The sequence below is a fragment of the Erpetoichthys calabaricus genome, chromosome 4, assembly GCF_900747795.2.
Source record: "Erpetoichthys calabaricus chromosome 4, fErpCal1.3, whole genome shotgun sequence".
Classification (NCBI taxonomy): Eukaryota; Metazoa; Chordata; class Cladistia; order Polypteriformes; family Polypteridae; genus Erpetoichthys; species Erpetoichthys calabaricus.
This window is the reverse complement of record NC_041397.2, coordinates 259,477,461-259,493,522: the sequence shown is the minus strand read 5'-3', so window position 1 is coordinate 259,493,522 and position 16,062 is coordinate 259,477,461. Positions and strand designations below refer to the sequence as shown.

Sequence of the window (16,062 nt, the reverse complement as noted above, 5' to 3'; positions counted from 1 at the left end):
CTTATAGCCAGATTATGTTCCTAGACTCAATAAAAAACAATGGTTGAGGAAGTGTTCTTGAAAAAGGAGAATATGAACGAAAATTGAGGAAAAACTTGTATAGTGTGACTCCTGTCCAGTTTATGCTGCTCAGGCACATTTTGCTGCAATAAATAGGCATCTAAAAAGCAGGGAATTAAAATAGATAAAAGGCCATTTTAAATGTTGTTTTCTCTTTTTAAATCAAAAATACTGCAAATATAGTTTGCAGTAACTATTAAAAAAATGGCAATTATCGACTAATAAAAATTCTATAAGGTCCATTTTTAGAAAAGAGTGAAAGTATATTAAGTAATGCTGAATCCAGGTGCAAAATTATTTTTAAATATTGCATATATGACTGCAAAATTGGAATTGCTCAAAATAGCAATTTTTATATAGAAAATTACTTTGCAGATAAAAAGTTTTCAAATGCAGAAAAAAATACTGGAAATAATCATAAATTGCTGCTGAAGCCAAAGACAAACGCAAAAGGTACAAGCTGAGTGATTATATTCCGTAACTGGAAAACAGGTAAAAGATGTGTAAACAGAAGCACAGGGTTTTTGTGTTCTTTATTCTTAATAAAAAAAAAAAAAAAAAAAGTGTGACAGAACACCAGAATAACACGTTCACCTTCCCAACTGCATTAGATATGTCTGCTGTCTCAAAATACACAACTCAAAAAAAAAAATTAAGGTAACACTTAAATAACACATCGGAACATGAACAAAATATTCCGGTGGAAATTTTTATACTGAGTAATACTGTGTAATTCGTTGAGAACAAAGTAGTGTAACAATGGTCAGTGGAAGCTAAAATCACCAAGCCGTTGAGGGCTGGATTCAATATCACACCAAAAATCAGGCTGATCCGACTTGCATGAATTTCATCATGCAACTCATCATGTGACTCAGTTTTGTGTTTGGTCACCCACGTTACCTGTATGCATTCCCAACAATGTCTGGGCATGCTCCTGATGAGACAGCGAATGGTGTCCTGGAGGATCTCCTCCCAGACCTGGATCAGGGCATTAGTGAGCTCCTGGACGGTCTGTGGCACTACTTGGTGGCTTCAGATGCACTGAAACATAACTTCCAAAAGGTTCTCAGGTCTGGGGAACATGCGCACCAGTCAATGCCATCAATGCCTCCTACATCTAGGAACCTGGCCCACACATTCCCCACATGAAACTAGGCATGAGGTAAACAGAAAAGACCAAAATACAGATTTGTGAAGAAGCTCCTTTACTGACTTGGTCAGAATCTTGACCAAATAACCTGAATAGTGTCAGCAGTCATCAATCCATTCAAAATTCTTCCAAAAAAAAACTGTTCTGAAACTAAGAATATTCTAACAGTGATGTGTACAGACATATCAGAGCAGAAATATGATTGTAGGGTCTAATTTTGTGTGTTTTAATGTAACTTCATTTTTTTTCATAGTTGTTGTGTTTCTGAAAATTGGTTAAAATCTGTTTTAATACTCAGTTTATTAGTCCAAACAATGTTGGATTTTTGAAAGTGTATGTATGTATGTATGTAGACGGTGTGTGAGAAGCATAAAATGAGAAATTTGACCCTGTTATGTAGATTATTTTATGTAGCTACAATGATAAGGACAACACTTTCTTTGGCATCTTTTTCTGCCTTCTAAAAAAAATAAATAAACACTTTTTTTCATTTCACATTGTTGTGCATTTTTTGACTCCTTTAGCTTTTTGAAGTTGGAGGTTGGAGAACAGTGTCTGTAGGAATAAAATTGTCTTCAATGTAATTTGTTTTTACTGTGAAAGCAATCACTGATTACCTTTCACTGCTACTTTTGCTCTTAAGTTATGCAGTCTTTGATAATATATTAGCAAGACTAAGCTGTCCTGAAAATGCCTTATTCTATTTTTCATTATTAGATGACTCTGCTCAAAAAAACAGTCTTTTCAACTTTCCATATCGAATGGTTTTTGCTGTTGCCTCTGAAGACTCTCTGTTTCTTTATGATACACAGCAGTCATTCCCATTTGGGTATATCTCAAATATTCACTATCATACGCTCAGTGATGTCACTTGGTGAGTAGATTATCTCCTTTCTTTTCTTCTCTTGATATTCTTTTTAAATGATTTTAATCTATGGTTCTTTTTTAAAGATGCAACTTGAAATAGATGTATAATAATTCAATTCAATTTTATTTGTCATTCAGCAGAACATCCAAGATGTGCTGCATAACAAAAATACGATGCACAAGACATTAATAAAAACACATACTTAAAATCAATTACATTCTAATTAAAGTGCAGAAAGATTCTGATTAAAGATGCACAAAAATTCTGACTAGAGGTGCATAAAAATTTCTAATTAAAAGTGCATAAAAGTCTAAATTGAAAATACATAAAATTCTGAATTAAAAATGCCTACAATAAAATACTAAAATGCTTCATTTAAAAGACGAACAGCAGTAGGAAAAAAAACTATTTTTAAACCTGGTAGTTCTACATTTCAGGCTGCGGTACCTTCTGCTTGAGGGCATGAGGGAAAAGAGTTCAGAGGCAGGATAAGTAGGGTCTCTAGAAATCCGCACAGCTCTGGCCAGATAGCGTTGTTTTGCCAAGTCTTGTACATTAGGCAGCGGGGCTCCAATGATCCTCTCCGCAGCCCTCACCACTTTACTCAGTGCTTTCCAGTCCGAAACGCTGCAGCTCTCCTGCCACAGAGAGCTGCTGCAGGTTAGCACGCTCTCTGTGGTCCCACTGTAAAAAGCGGTGAGGACTAACATACTGAGATGGGCCCTCTTTAGCCTCCGCAGAAAGATCAAGCACTGGTGAGCTTTCTTGATGATGGAGGAGGTGTGCAGGGACCAGGTGAGGTTGTTCGTCACATTGACTCCCAGGAACTTAGTAGACTGCACAATTTCCACAGCAGTGTTCTTAATGTAGACCGGGATGTGTATCAGCTGTTTCTTCCTGAAGTCGATCACCAGTTCTTTTGTTTTTTCGACATTCAGTATCAGATTCACCTCCTCTCTATAATCCCCCTCCCGATCACCTCGAATGAGACCCACCACTGTTGTGTCATCCGCATACTTAATAATTTGGTTTGTGCTGAACTTGGCACAACAATCGTGGGTCATGAGCATGAAGAGGAGGGGACTTAGAACGCACCCCTGTGGAGAACCTGTGCTCAAGGAGATGGTATCTGATTTATTCTTCCTTACCCGTACGTACTGAGGTCTGTCCATTAGAAAGTCCAATATCCAGTTTTGCAGAAGTATGCTCAGTCCTGATGGGCCCAGTTTGCTGATCAGATTCTGAGGGATGATGGTCATTAAAAGCCGAACTAAAATCAACAAACAGCATGCGGACCATAGCGTCTCTGTTCTCCAGATGTTCCAATGAAAAATGTAGTGCAATAGATATGGCATCCTCTGTGGCATGGTTGGAGCGGTAGGCGAATTGGAGCGGGTCAAATGAGGAGGGTAGGACAGAAGTAATGTGGTCCTTGATCAGCCTCTCAAAACATTTCATCACTATTGGTGTTAAGGCTACAGGGCGATAGTCATTCATGGTTGTGACTATGGGTTTTTTCGGAACCGGGATGATTTCTGAGGTTTTAAAGCAAGATGGCACAACAGCCTGACACAGAGAGATGTTAAATATATCCGTAAGGACATGTGTCAGCTGCTCTGCACATCCTTTTGAGTACGCAACCTGGTATCTGGTCTGGTCCCACAGCTTTCCTTGGATTAATTCTCCTCAAAGTCCGTAGAATATCATCCGGTTCCAGACACAGTGCCTTCTCGTCAGGATGAGGGGTGGCCTTCACTGGTGATGTATCATTCAATGCTTCAAACCGTCCAAAGTACTTATTTAGGTCATTCAGGAAGTTGAAGCTATCATCACAGGGGTAAGAAACTGTTTTGTTATCTGTAACAGATTTAATCCCCTGCCACAATCTTCTGCTGTTCCTGTGATCTTGAAAATGACTATTTTATTTCCATGAGCTCTTTTAGCTCTTCTGATAGCTTTATTTAGGTTGGCTCTTGCTGTTCTAAGGCAGCTATATCTCCAGATTTAAAAGCAGAGTTTCTCACTTTCAGCAAAACTCACACCTCAGCAGTCAACCACGGTTTATCGTTTGCCCTGACGATGTTTTTGGTGACGCAGGCATCATCCATGTATTTATTTATGTATCCAGACACAGCCTCTGCATATTCATTTATGTCTATCCGTTGATCTGTGGTAGTTGCCTCTCTGAACACAGACCAGTCAGTGCACTCAAAACAATCCTGTAATGCATTCATGGATTCTTCTGGCCAAACTCTCACCTGTTTGAGTGATGGTTTTGATCTAATGAGCACAGGTCTATATGCTGGGATTAGCATAATAGAGATGTGGTCTGATGAGCCAAGATGGGGACGTGGGGATGCTTTGAATGCTCATTTAATGTTGGTGTAGACATGATCCAATATATTGGTTCCTCGAGTTGCAAAGTCCACATGTTGGTAAAAATGGGGTAAACCTCTCTTCATGTTTGCCTGGTTAAAATCCCCAGCAACAATAACTACTCCCTCTGTGGTTTGCAAATCGTTGATATAGTGGCAGAGTGTGTCAATGGCTGCCTTGGTGTCAGCGTCAGGGGGAATATAAACAGCTACTATAAGTACAACGGAAAATTCCCGTGGCAAATAAAAAGGCCGGCATTTAACTACCAAAAACTCAGTGTCCGGAGAGCAACATGTGTGGATTGTTTTTGAGTCAACACACCATCTGTTGTTTATGTAGACGATGATACCTCCGCCCCGTGTTTTGCCGCTGAGACTGCTGCTCCTGTCTGCCCGATGGATCGTTAGCCCCTCTAGGCTAATAGCAGTGTCGGTGAGCCAGGACTCCGTAAAGACAAAAGCACAGCAATCCTTAATCTCCCACTTCGATGTTAAATCCAACCGAATGTAGTCCAATTTATTCACCAGTGAGTGGATATTTGCCACCAAGGTCGATGGTAGTGGCGTTCTGCATGGATTAGCTTTAGCCTTAACGCTCAGCCCACCGCCGACACCTCGCTTTTGTTTACGCATACACCGCCGCCGTCTTGTTCTCAAGGCGCGGATAGCACTGGTAGATAATATCGGTGCTAGACTGGCCTCACCGCTTGTCCATGGCAGTTCAAATTCTTTTAGTAGAACCATGGTATTTGGATTTACTAGTCCTTTATCCTGTTCCGTACCCAATGACAGAAGGTTTAGACGCATATATGTCTGAATTTCCATGTTGAGTGACATTAAATCACTATAAAGAACGTGTTTTTATAACGAGCCCGTGCAGCTGCAGCCTGTGTGGCGCCGCCAAGTTCAATATATCTTGTATATAAAAATTTATAAGACACAAACACTTGGTATTATAAAAAAAAAACTTTTTTTTTTGTACTTGAAATATATTAATTTCAACCTGCCATATTACTATTGGTATTATGAAGTCAAAAGTGTTTTTTCTTTGTACATTTTAGATCTAAGATGAATATGAAGCAAAAGTGCATAAGTTTACCTTTCCAAACATTTCTGTTCATGTTTGCTTTAACATTTTAGAATAATACAATTTATTTGCATTCTGTTTCTCAGTTTCACTTGATAACAAGTATCCGGGCAAGTTTAAAAAGTATTATAGTGGTACAAAATCTTGCATTTTCCAGTACTTTGAAAACAATAGCAGTCCATGTGTTCTCTAACATCACATCTATGTTTTTTAATCCCCCTTAGCAGTGCATTTTTTACTAAAGCCTATTCCGTACTTATGAGGAAATTGTCAACTGGATCATTCTTTAAGCTTTACGTTTCTTTTGGTCTACTGACTACAAACGTAGAGGAAGTAAGAAAATTCAGCATTTCACAGCCAAAGCAAAATTCTAAAATAATGGATTGACCTTCACATGAAAGGTTTGATTTCATAAAGACAGCCTTACAGTGGAGACAAATATTTAAAGTAGGGAGATATTTAGAAAATTAAAGCATCTCTACTTTGTGACTTTTGTCATCTTATTTATCTATTTAATGACAAATGTTTTCTGATTGTACAAATGGAAACAAATTTCATAACAGCAAATGTCATAAACATGACAGTCACTTCTTGTCAATGCTGTGCTTTTACTAAAGCAGCTTGTAAGAATTTGTACTAATTTGTGTGACACTTGGTAATGTTATTTAGTCTATCAGTTCATGTTAATTTCAGAGTTTAAAGGCAATACCCCCAATATTACTACAGCTACACACAAAAAAGGGAAATGGGCCACAAGGAGAAATAAGGTGTTTGCCCATAAAATTAAGTTTTAGTAGATCAATGAACTGATGCATTTTAAAAATGTAGTACTGGAAACATAGTTTGGGAAAGAAAAAGGAAATTTGTTTATTAAGAGTTGATCTCTTACAATCCACCCTTCTTTTCTTCTAATCTGCCTAATCCAGTTTGAAGGTCTTAAGTGGTCAGGCCTGCCCTGGAAGCATAATATACAACAAAGGATCCAGTATATTATAGAAGCACACAATACTGTCAGCTTAAGTGCTTTACTCTGGATATGGTTCACACTGACATTTTTCATATTAGTTTTAGCTTAATTTCTTGTAACATATTTTTGTTTTTTACGCATGTCTTATGTGTACAGAAATATAATGGTTTATACTGGCAACTAAAATGTGTTCATTTCTGTTTGGAATTCTCGTTTTTATTTAATGTTTAGTGTTTATTTTTAATTTTTTTATCTATTATTTTTCCTATGGAAATAGAATATAGTATAGGAATTATTTGTATTAACTATAGAAACAATGAGTGGCACTGAACAATTAGTGATAGCATATCAGACTGTTGCACAAGCTAAAGTTAATGTTTTTATTATTATTTTTTAAATTGGTTATTTATAATCCTTACATTGACTTTTCTGTTGTCGGCAACAGGTCAAGTGATGGTTCATTTTTAGCTGTTGCTTCCACTGATGGGTATTGCTCCTTTGTGACTTTTGAAGATGGTGAGTTGGGGACACCCCTGAAGGAGAAACCTGTACTAGAAGTTCAAACTCCAGGAACAGGTTTGGAAAAGAAAATGAAGAGGGTTCAGAGGACCTCATCTCCAGTGCCGAAGTCTGTGGACCTAAGTCCTGTAGGAATAAAAAATGGAGACTCTGCCACTACCAGCCCATCTGTAGAAAAGAGCCCATGTAGTGCAGAAGGGAAGGACTCCATTGCCACTCCTCAGAATGCCAAAATGGCAACTCCAACTCTGATTCCAGAGGAGAAAAATACTTTAAATGTTGCAAGCACAAAAAGCAACCAGCCCCGGAGGATTATGTTGAAGACCTTAGAAACTTGGAGCAAGCAGAACTCTGCCAATGTGCCCACACCTAGGTAACTTGAATAATATTACTTGTTATGGTATGTGACATGGGCTTCAGTACAGGAAATAGAAATGCTTTGGCTCACTAAATATACTGTATGAACCATTATTTGAGGATGGTGGATCATAGCACAAAAGATGACATAAATACATGTAATATATAAATAAAACCATGCGCCAACACCCCCTTTTTCTGCTAGATGCAGGGCTTTCCCTTAACTCGTTATTAATGTTTTAGAATTAATGTTTTATCTTTTAGTGGAAAATACATAGATATGTTGGCTTGCTGTACTCTATTTTGGATCAGCTAACTTCATGCAAGTGAAGCTTCACTTCACCTCTAGAATGTGTGGTGGCAAGAAAATCCATTTATACAGCTTAAGAGTTAATTTCCAAATCTCTCTTCTGATCAAGCACATCTATTAAAAGTCCTTTCATCACAATAGAACATTGCCCTCTGGTGACCACTGGGCACATTACACCATTCTAAGCTGCAAGGTTCTCTTAACCGGCCTCCAATTTATAATACTTCCTGAATGTCCAGGTTCAAGTTCCCAAAAGGGAATAGCCATTAGGACTCCGCCAGTCCCCATTTGCACTTTTCTAAAAGCAATTTCTCTGCTGGAACTTTGCAGGCACACAAGGTGCCTGAAGAGCCTACTGCTTGCTAGAAAACAGTCTTTGGTTACACACAAAGACATGCGTTTCCTTCGGCATAGGTATCTATCAAATATGGTTACTAAATCATCTTTCGCATCACTCTGCAATGATTATATATTAATTAATAAAGTTTGATTAAAATGTTCACTCCATTCTCATCTAGTGAATTTCCTTGCTGTCACATTTGATTTTTTTCAGATGCACAGCTCTTTTAGGTTTATAAAATTTACAATACAAGCTTTATGTAAAATAACAATTACAGACAACAGAATATATACAATAATAAACTGCATATTCTGTTTGGTGTATTGTATAAATAAAACATTAAAGAAAAGAGGATTTATATTCTTGTTGACATTTTTTTTTAATATGTAGCTCTCCATGTATTATTTGCTATACTGTTTTTTTACATGTTTGCACCTCTCATGATGCCAAGATAAGAAAAAAATGAAATACAGGTTTCATAAAAATTAATACTCTACAGCTCAGAAAGAATAGCACAAGATTTACCAGAGGCAACTACATTTATTAATGCAACTATATGCTGTGTTATTTTTGTAAGGTTGGTGGATGTTCTGGTTCAGCTTTCATTGTGATACACAACTGGGTATTTTTATAACAATTTAAATCCTTGTTAAGCTTAGTTATTTTTATAACATTGTCCTTCCAGTGATGTCATGGATAGTTGAAACTAATCTTTGTAAATGTTTAAATAATATGAGATGTTATGTTAGCCATTAAAACAAAGTATTGCTGTTCAGGGATAAGCACATTTAAACAGAAACGATTACTTGGTAAGCATATAGTGTGTCTGTGTTCAAAGAAAACTGCAAAATCCTTGAATTTGTTTGTTGTTGGAAAGGGTCAGTCAGGCTTGTTGATGTTAAAAGTACCCATTTAACTTAAGCCTCCTTTAGTATCATGTATAAGCTGTAGCATGTCAGTTGCTGAATAGGTGCTGTTAGTGACATTGCAACTGGGTGATCCATGCAAAGGGCTTGGCATTACTTTTGCAAGACAGAACAGGGGAACAGCAGCCCTTTTGACTACATGCCCAAACAAGGCAATATTTAAAACCAAGCCTCATCACTCCTTTATTTAGATGTACCTTAAAAAATGTATCATTCTAACATGCTTCAAACTGTAACTTTAGAGAGCTGTGATAAATAATGACACAATGTGTATTCTTTAATGAGAAATGTACATTAATGGAGACATTCATTGTTTTTTGATATGTGAACCTTTGCTGATAATTCAGTATTTTCCCAATTTGTACACATTTTTAATATTTTTTTTCTTCCAAAGTATTTTTTTTTTTTTTTTTGTAATTTGTTAAAAAAAAAAAATCAGTCTTTGATCTCCCAGTGCCTTTTGAAGATGTCCCTGTTCTACTTAAGCCTGTTAGCTGACTCTCCAACCTGGTTCTTGTATATTGCTGTAACTTAATATGTGAGTTTCAGTATACAGTTAAAAATGTAAAAAATATTTGACATATAACTTGTCATTAACATAACAACATTCATCAACTTTTTAATTCAGATAAAAAAGGCTATCCTGGCAGGAATTACCTCAGATGGATTACCTGTTCATTGCAGGAATTGCTAATGTACATGCCTACTCTTGCATGAGTCCAGTCCAATCAAGTGTCTTTTGAATGCAGAGGATGGAATCCTTTAAGCAGTAAAGCACTACTTGCATAATTTATGTGGAAAAATATGTCAATTCTTAATTTGCAATTGATATTACAGTCACATGAAGGAGTGGCATGCATTTTAAAAACTGTTCTTCATTTGAGATACTTTGTAAGGCAGATATTAATAGTGTATGATTTACTATGGGAGCACCATATTATAGTTTTATGCTTCTACCAAATTATAAACTGTCAGTGTTTTTCATAGTGATTCTAATAGTGATTGTGAATTTCCCATTGGGATTAATAAAGTATCTATCTATCTATCTATCTATCTATCTATCTATCTATCTATCTATCTATCTATCTATCTATCTATCTATCTATCTATCTATCTATCTATCTATCTATCAAAAATGAAACTATTTTAAAAAGGTCTGTTTCCTCATTAAGTAATTTAAGTCAGTGTCCATGGCCCTTTTTTTTTTTTTAATAGTGCCTTTTGGTTGTTTTTTGTTTCAATCAAACTTCAATGTTCTTTCAAAGATTCCTTGTAATGATGGTTGGGATAGTGGCAGAGAAAATGGTACCTAAGAATGTTCAAGCAGTGTGATATTTTCTTTACTGTCAGTTGCCACTATATTGCCAGGCTCTTTACGCTTTGTTAGCTTGTGTTGCAAGATCCTAGTATTCCATTCATTTTACTAAATTGACTTGCATGTATGTGAATACAAAATGTAAGCACGTAATAAAAGTTGACCCAGATTGATGCACTTTTTATATTTTAATGTATGAGCAAAATTCCACATATTCTTCATTTATATGCATATAAATATTTAAAATGGAAATTAAGTTATTCCTTACGTACTTGCCTGTTTTGTGCCAATGTTTAGTTTAATACCTGTTACCAATGTCAGTCTATCAGTGGAATTATCTTCCAGCTTCAGGCATCTTTGGACATGGCAGTTTTTGTCGGTTCATTGCAAATTACTTGAAAGCAGCTTCTCCTGCACCATACCATGTCAATTGAACCACACTGTGACTGGGTTACACTAGTTAAATATTTTGAGTTAAAGCACTGCTTGAAGATTAATTATATCTTGAAGCCAGGAAGTGCCCCCCATTATTTGTATATTTTTGTTGCTCCCATATTTTTATTTATTTATTTTTTTATTTTTTAACAATTTTCCAGATATTTGGCAAGAAGCATGCCAACCAATCTTACTTCATGATAGATTTAAGTGGTTGTGTCAAACATATTTTTTGTAATATGTTCAAAAAGGTAATTTGTGCTATATTAACTGTCTATAGGATCTTCTTAGACTTGGTCTTAAAATCACCCACATATCTTCTGTAGACTTGATCCAGGACTAAATGGAGTTTTTTTGTTTTTTTTTCTTTCTACGAACATAGAAAGCCCACTTTAGTAAAAAATAATAGGGCACTTACTTTTGTATGTGCTTTTAACATGATCTCACTCTTCAGAAAAGACTCATTCTTATATGGTAGCTATAGACTTCCCCATTAAATACAGTAATTAATGAAACAAAATGAGTAGTAAGTTCAAGAGAATTAGTAGCTGCTTGCACTGTAATTACTGTACCTATCACATTTAGAGCAGCCTTGCAGTATTAGCACATGCAAAGTGAAATCCTTTTTTTGCTACATGCCTTCTAATGTTTTCACAGCACCAAGAAATTTGTTAAAATTCCCAATTCTTTTTTAAAACCCATTGGAGTGGTATGTACTTAACCTTACTCTTCTGATGTGTTTGGGAGTAGTTACTCTATCATGCTGTAATTGGTTTATGAGTATGTACTGCATGCATTTCAATTGTTTTCTTGCTGTATATGCAATTAAAATGTTGAGGCAGTAGTTATCTTGGTGATGCAGTGTGATTCGCTCAGCTGCCCTACAACTCAATGGACGCAAGTTTAAATTCAAGCAATGCTGCTGTCTATTGCTAAGATAAGCTCTGACTCACTGGGACCCTGATTTTTTTTTTTTTAAATTTTATTTTAAGCTACATTATGCATTACGCTAGAAAAAGACCAGGACTGAGACTGCTCCTCTTGGATGTGAGGTTCAACTATTGCACTATGTGGAATCTGTTTAGGCCATGGAATAGAGTGAGAACTATTTTGCCAGTCATGTCTTGATATGCTTTTCATATTTGGAAAAACTTATTGTACCTCAGAGTATCTTGCTTCTAAAGTTTGGACTTGTGGTTTTTTGTTTGTTCTCACTTTCATTTTTTTTTTTTTTTTTTTTGCAGGAGAGTAGCTCTTACACCAGTTTCACCAGCATCATCCAGCATGTCTAATGCCATGACACCTACATCTTCAGTGGACAGAGTAAAACATGGTTAGTGTTTAAATATTAAATTTATAACTACATTAGTCAATTTACACATTTGTTACCTTTGAGTCCTCTATACTGCATGCCACAGCACATTGTACATTAGTTATTGGTACGCTATTGATAAAAGGATTATAAGTATTTGACCACTGTACGTTCAAACTATATTGTGTGTTTCCTTAAAATAAATGGGTTAGTGTGAAATGGATTGTAAAGTATATAAATATTTTAGCAAAAATTAGTTTTTTTTTATATTAAAGTAATGCATGATTATTCTTCTGACACACTGTATCTCTTGAGGTTTAAAACTGTGTTTTTAACTTTTTCAACCAGTGTTAATCTCACAAAGGCACACGATCATTGAGTGGTGGTGCATTTGTTTATAGTGTACCTCTTCACAAACTGGGGACAAAACAATGTTTCACTGCCCCTTCAGGCATTGAAGTGGATACACCTTTAAAACTTACACTAATAAACACTATTACATATACATTTTAAGCACCGTGGTCAAATTTAAATGCACACAGTTACATTCAATTTGGTAAATGTAAAAGGTTTGGAGAAACGAAATAAAAAACAAAACCGTAATTGTGGCATGCACAAAAGAATACTTTGATCTACAGCTACAGATGAATTATGCATAAAACTTTAATACTGGAACAAGTCATAAGTGAGTAACTGAGAATTGCAGCCACAGTGAAGGGACAGTTAATTAATCCAATTGGAATGTATAATTTGATTTAATTTCTGTTAGTTAAGATCCTAATCTCATTCACATCTAACTTGACATGCATCATGGCGCACAGGCAGAGGTCTGCCAAGGGTGTAAAGTTGGTGTCCCAGAATACCTTTCACAAAGTGAGTTGGGGACTGAAGTGGGGACAACAGTGACCCAGAAGATTGTAGTTGTATGTAGTCCTACATTGTCCAGTTAAAAACATGGCTATCCACTACAGGCTTTCTGTGAGTAACTGGACCGCCTTGATGTGTCGTCATATTTTCAGATTGCCCTGAAAAAGCACCAGCATTGCCCACCTATAGTTGTGTTGGTATCCAACACAATGAATCGATGAATGTTGCCTAGATTAAATATACTGTATGTTTGCAAGTGTAAACCTGGTGTGTTATTTCAGAGAAGTACTCAACACCAGTCCAACATAGTCTAAGCTTCTCACACCCAGTGGAAGTTCAAAGGGACAATGTGAGAGTTTAGAAAATGGCAGATGTCTTAATGGGCACAGTGGATAGTGCCCAAACCATTGTTGATTAAGTGTTGACATAGATGTTATAATCATCTTTCACATAGTCTGTCAGTCCTCACATGGTATATTCTGTTTCTCATTTTTCCACTTTTGCATCCATATGGTCAGAGTTTACCACAGTACATAGGGCTGATCACTTGATCTCACAAAAAATCAGCAATTCAGACCCTTTCACACTTCTTTGTCTGAGTTATCCAGCATCAAAACATTTCTGGGACACTTTTTAACAGAAGTGCAAGTATACCAAGGATACAGTTATCACACCTATCAAGTAATCGGCTCTTTAGGGTAGATCTGATGCTTATCCATCTAGTGGATACTGTGAGTGGAAATGAAATGTAAGTACCTAACCTCGCTGAGTCTCCTGTGCTAGTTTTAAGTATAGCCACTTATGACGGCCATCTAAGGCTCATGTTGTGTTTTGTTCTTTCTGTTTTTATTATTATTAAATATAGATAGACCTTCCCCTCCTGGAGACAACTTTTGCAAACCACCAGCACCTAAGCGTCCTAAAACAGAAGACCATGAGCCTTCACAAGAAACTAAATCTCCTGAAACCAGATGATTTTCCAGAATTAAAACTGTAATGGCATTTTTATTTTCTTTGCACTTCCTGTATAGCTTCATATTTTGTATCATAATAAATCAACTTCTTGTACACAAAAATTTGCTTCATTTTGTATGATTAAATGTACTTTAATATATCAGAAAATTGGACTACAGGGGTCAAATGCATAGTCTAATTGAAGTCTAATTCTCTAGTACAGTGTTTCCCAAACTCGGTCCTGGGGCCCCACTGTGGCTTCAGGTTTTTGTTCCAACCAGATTCCTAATCAGTGACAACACCTGATAACACTGAGCTCATTTAATTAGCTGTTTTTTTTTTCTCTTATTCTACATTCAGAAAAGCACAACAGCATGATTTTTACATTTATAAGACATTTAGAAATATTTCTGCTTTTGTTACAGATTTAAAAGCTTAACACTCTTGTTGATTTCATTATATTTTGCCCTTTCTCTGTGCAGTTTTTTCCCTTCATTGTATCTTATTAATGACAATTAAAAACGAGCAGAGCAGACATGCTAGCAAACAACACTGAATAATCAAAGGCTGCAACTAATTTAGCATCAGACCCACTAATTAGTAAATAATGGATTAATTAAACAATTGGAAACCCTGGAAAAGTAGAATGAAAATCAAGATGAAAATATTGCTAAAAAGAAAAAAAATGCATTATTCCCATATAACTGCTTGGTACATTTTAATATATATACATTTTTATATATATATATAATATAAAATAGTGCTGGGCAATGATTTAAAATTTTTAATTGTTATTAATCGCAGACAATCACAACAGTCACATTATGTGCAAAATTCAATAATGAACTCAAAAGTAGTATTTGATTTGCAAACACTTTAAACAAACATGGTGCTTTTTAACAGCAGTATTCCCCTTAAATAGTAGCACTTAAAATATTTCTTGTAAATCTCAACTTAAACATTAATGTAATCAAATCAAATATAAAACCAAAGCTATTTGCCACTGCCAGGGCATTAACGTTTTATTTAGTTTGTTATAGAAAAACAAGTTACCCACAGAGTCCAGAGCCACAATCACAACATTATAACGGGCACCTTCCAAAAACAGCAAGTTAACATTTCTAAATCTGTTTTCTTTTTTTATCTGAATAGATACCAGCAGAAACATTTTCTTTTATTAGGGAGCAACATAAACAGTCTATGTTCAGTAGCAACTTTTTGAGAGCTAATATTTTTTCCAAAACTCTGTTTTCAAATGGTTTCACACATAAATCAACATAAAACATCTGTTACTGCCTGTTGTGCCTGCTGTTGGCGCCTGTTTGCAGTTTGTGGTAGCAGCAGCTTTGCAGGGGGCAGCTCGACAGCCAAAAGGAATGCATGGTGGGCTGGCTGCCTTGGCTGTCTTTGTGAGACGCAATATGGTTTGTACCTCCCGTCATCGTGTCTGTCCTCCCAGGCAAACGTTGCCATGGGTGTATCAGCTACACAGATGTGTTCAGCACCACAATCAGCTGGGAACCAATCAACTAATGCCTCACTTTCGTTTTCGATCTGCATCTCTAGATCGCTTGAATCCAAATCAAAGTCCAGTTCAGTGATAATATGAAAAAAGTCATCCATGGATTATTTTGCTTTGAGTATTCACTTTGCTATCTCTCCACATGCCATTTTAGAAGCGGTTTTCTCTTCACTACTCATGCACATTGAGGTCAAATCAACAAAGCTAACTTTCCTTCTAGCAAAAGCGTATCGAAAAGCGATGTAACAAGATCACTGATCTCTATTGATCGCTAGCGAGACTGAAGCTTTCAAAATAATAATAGCAAAAACTGTTAATTGTGATAAAATAATTCACCGTTAATGTGTTAATTCGATAACGCTTTTATTTTCTCTCTCTCTCTCTCTCTCTCTCTCTCTCTCTCTCTCTCTCTCTCTCTCTCTCTCTCTCTCTCTCTCTCTCTCTCTCTATATATATATATATATATATATATATATATATATATATATATATAATAAGTACATTTTTACTAAACTTAGTTTTGTAATTTCTATATTGTTCCCAAAACACAGAACTTGGGAAATAACAGTTCACTTAATTAGCCCAGGAGTCCAATTAAAAACAGAACCTGGTTAGAGCAAAAACCTGCAGCCACAGTAGGTCCTCAGGACCAAGTTTGGGAAGCACTGGTCTAACAGAAGAGGAAAATTCCTGTGTAT

At 36.1% G+C, this 16,062-nt stretch overlaps 1 protein-coding gene across 1 annotated transcript in view; it reads left to right on the top strand.

Annotated features, from left to right (window-relative positions):
• The window catches only part of chaf1b (chromatin assembly factor 1, subunit B), a 62,368-nt gene extending 48,404 nt beyond the window's left edge, over positions 1–13,964 (top strand). Inside the window, exons 11-14 of the mRNA XM_028800688.2 lie at positions 1,928–2,084; positions 6,953–7,399; positions 11,954–12,042; positions 13,754–13,964. Coding sequence (XP_028656521.1) covers positions 1,928–2,084; positions 6,953–7,399; positions 11,954–12,042; positions 13,754–13,863 — 803 coding nt within the window. The 3' untranslated portion in view covers positions 13,864–13,964. The remainder of the gene's footprint in view (positions 1–1,927; positions 2,085–6,952; positions 7,400–11,953; positions 12,043–13,753) is intronic.
• Positions 13,965–16,062: the final 2,098 nt, after the last annotated feature.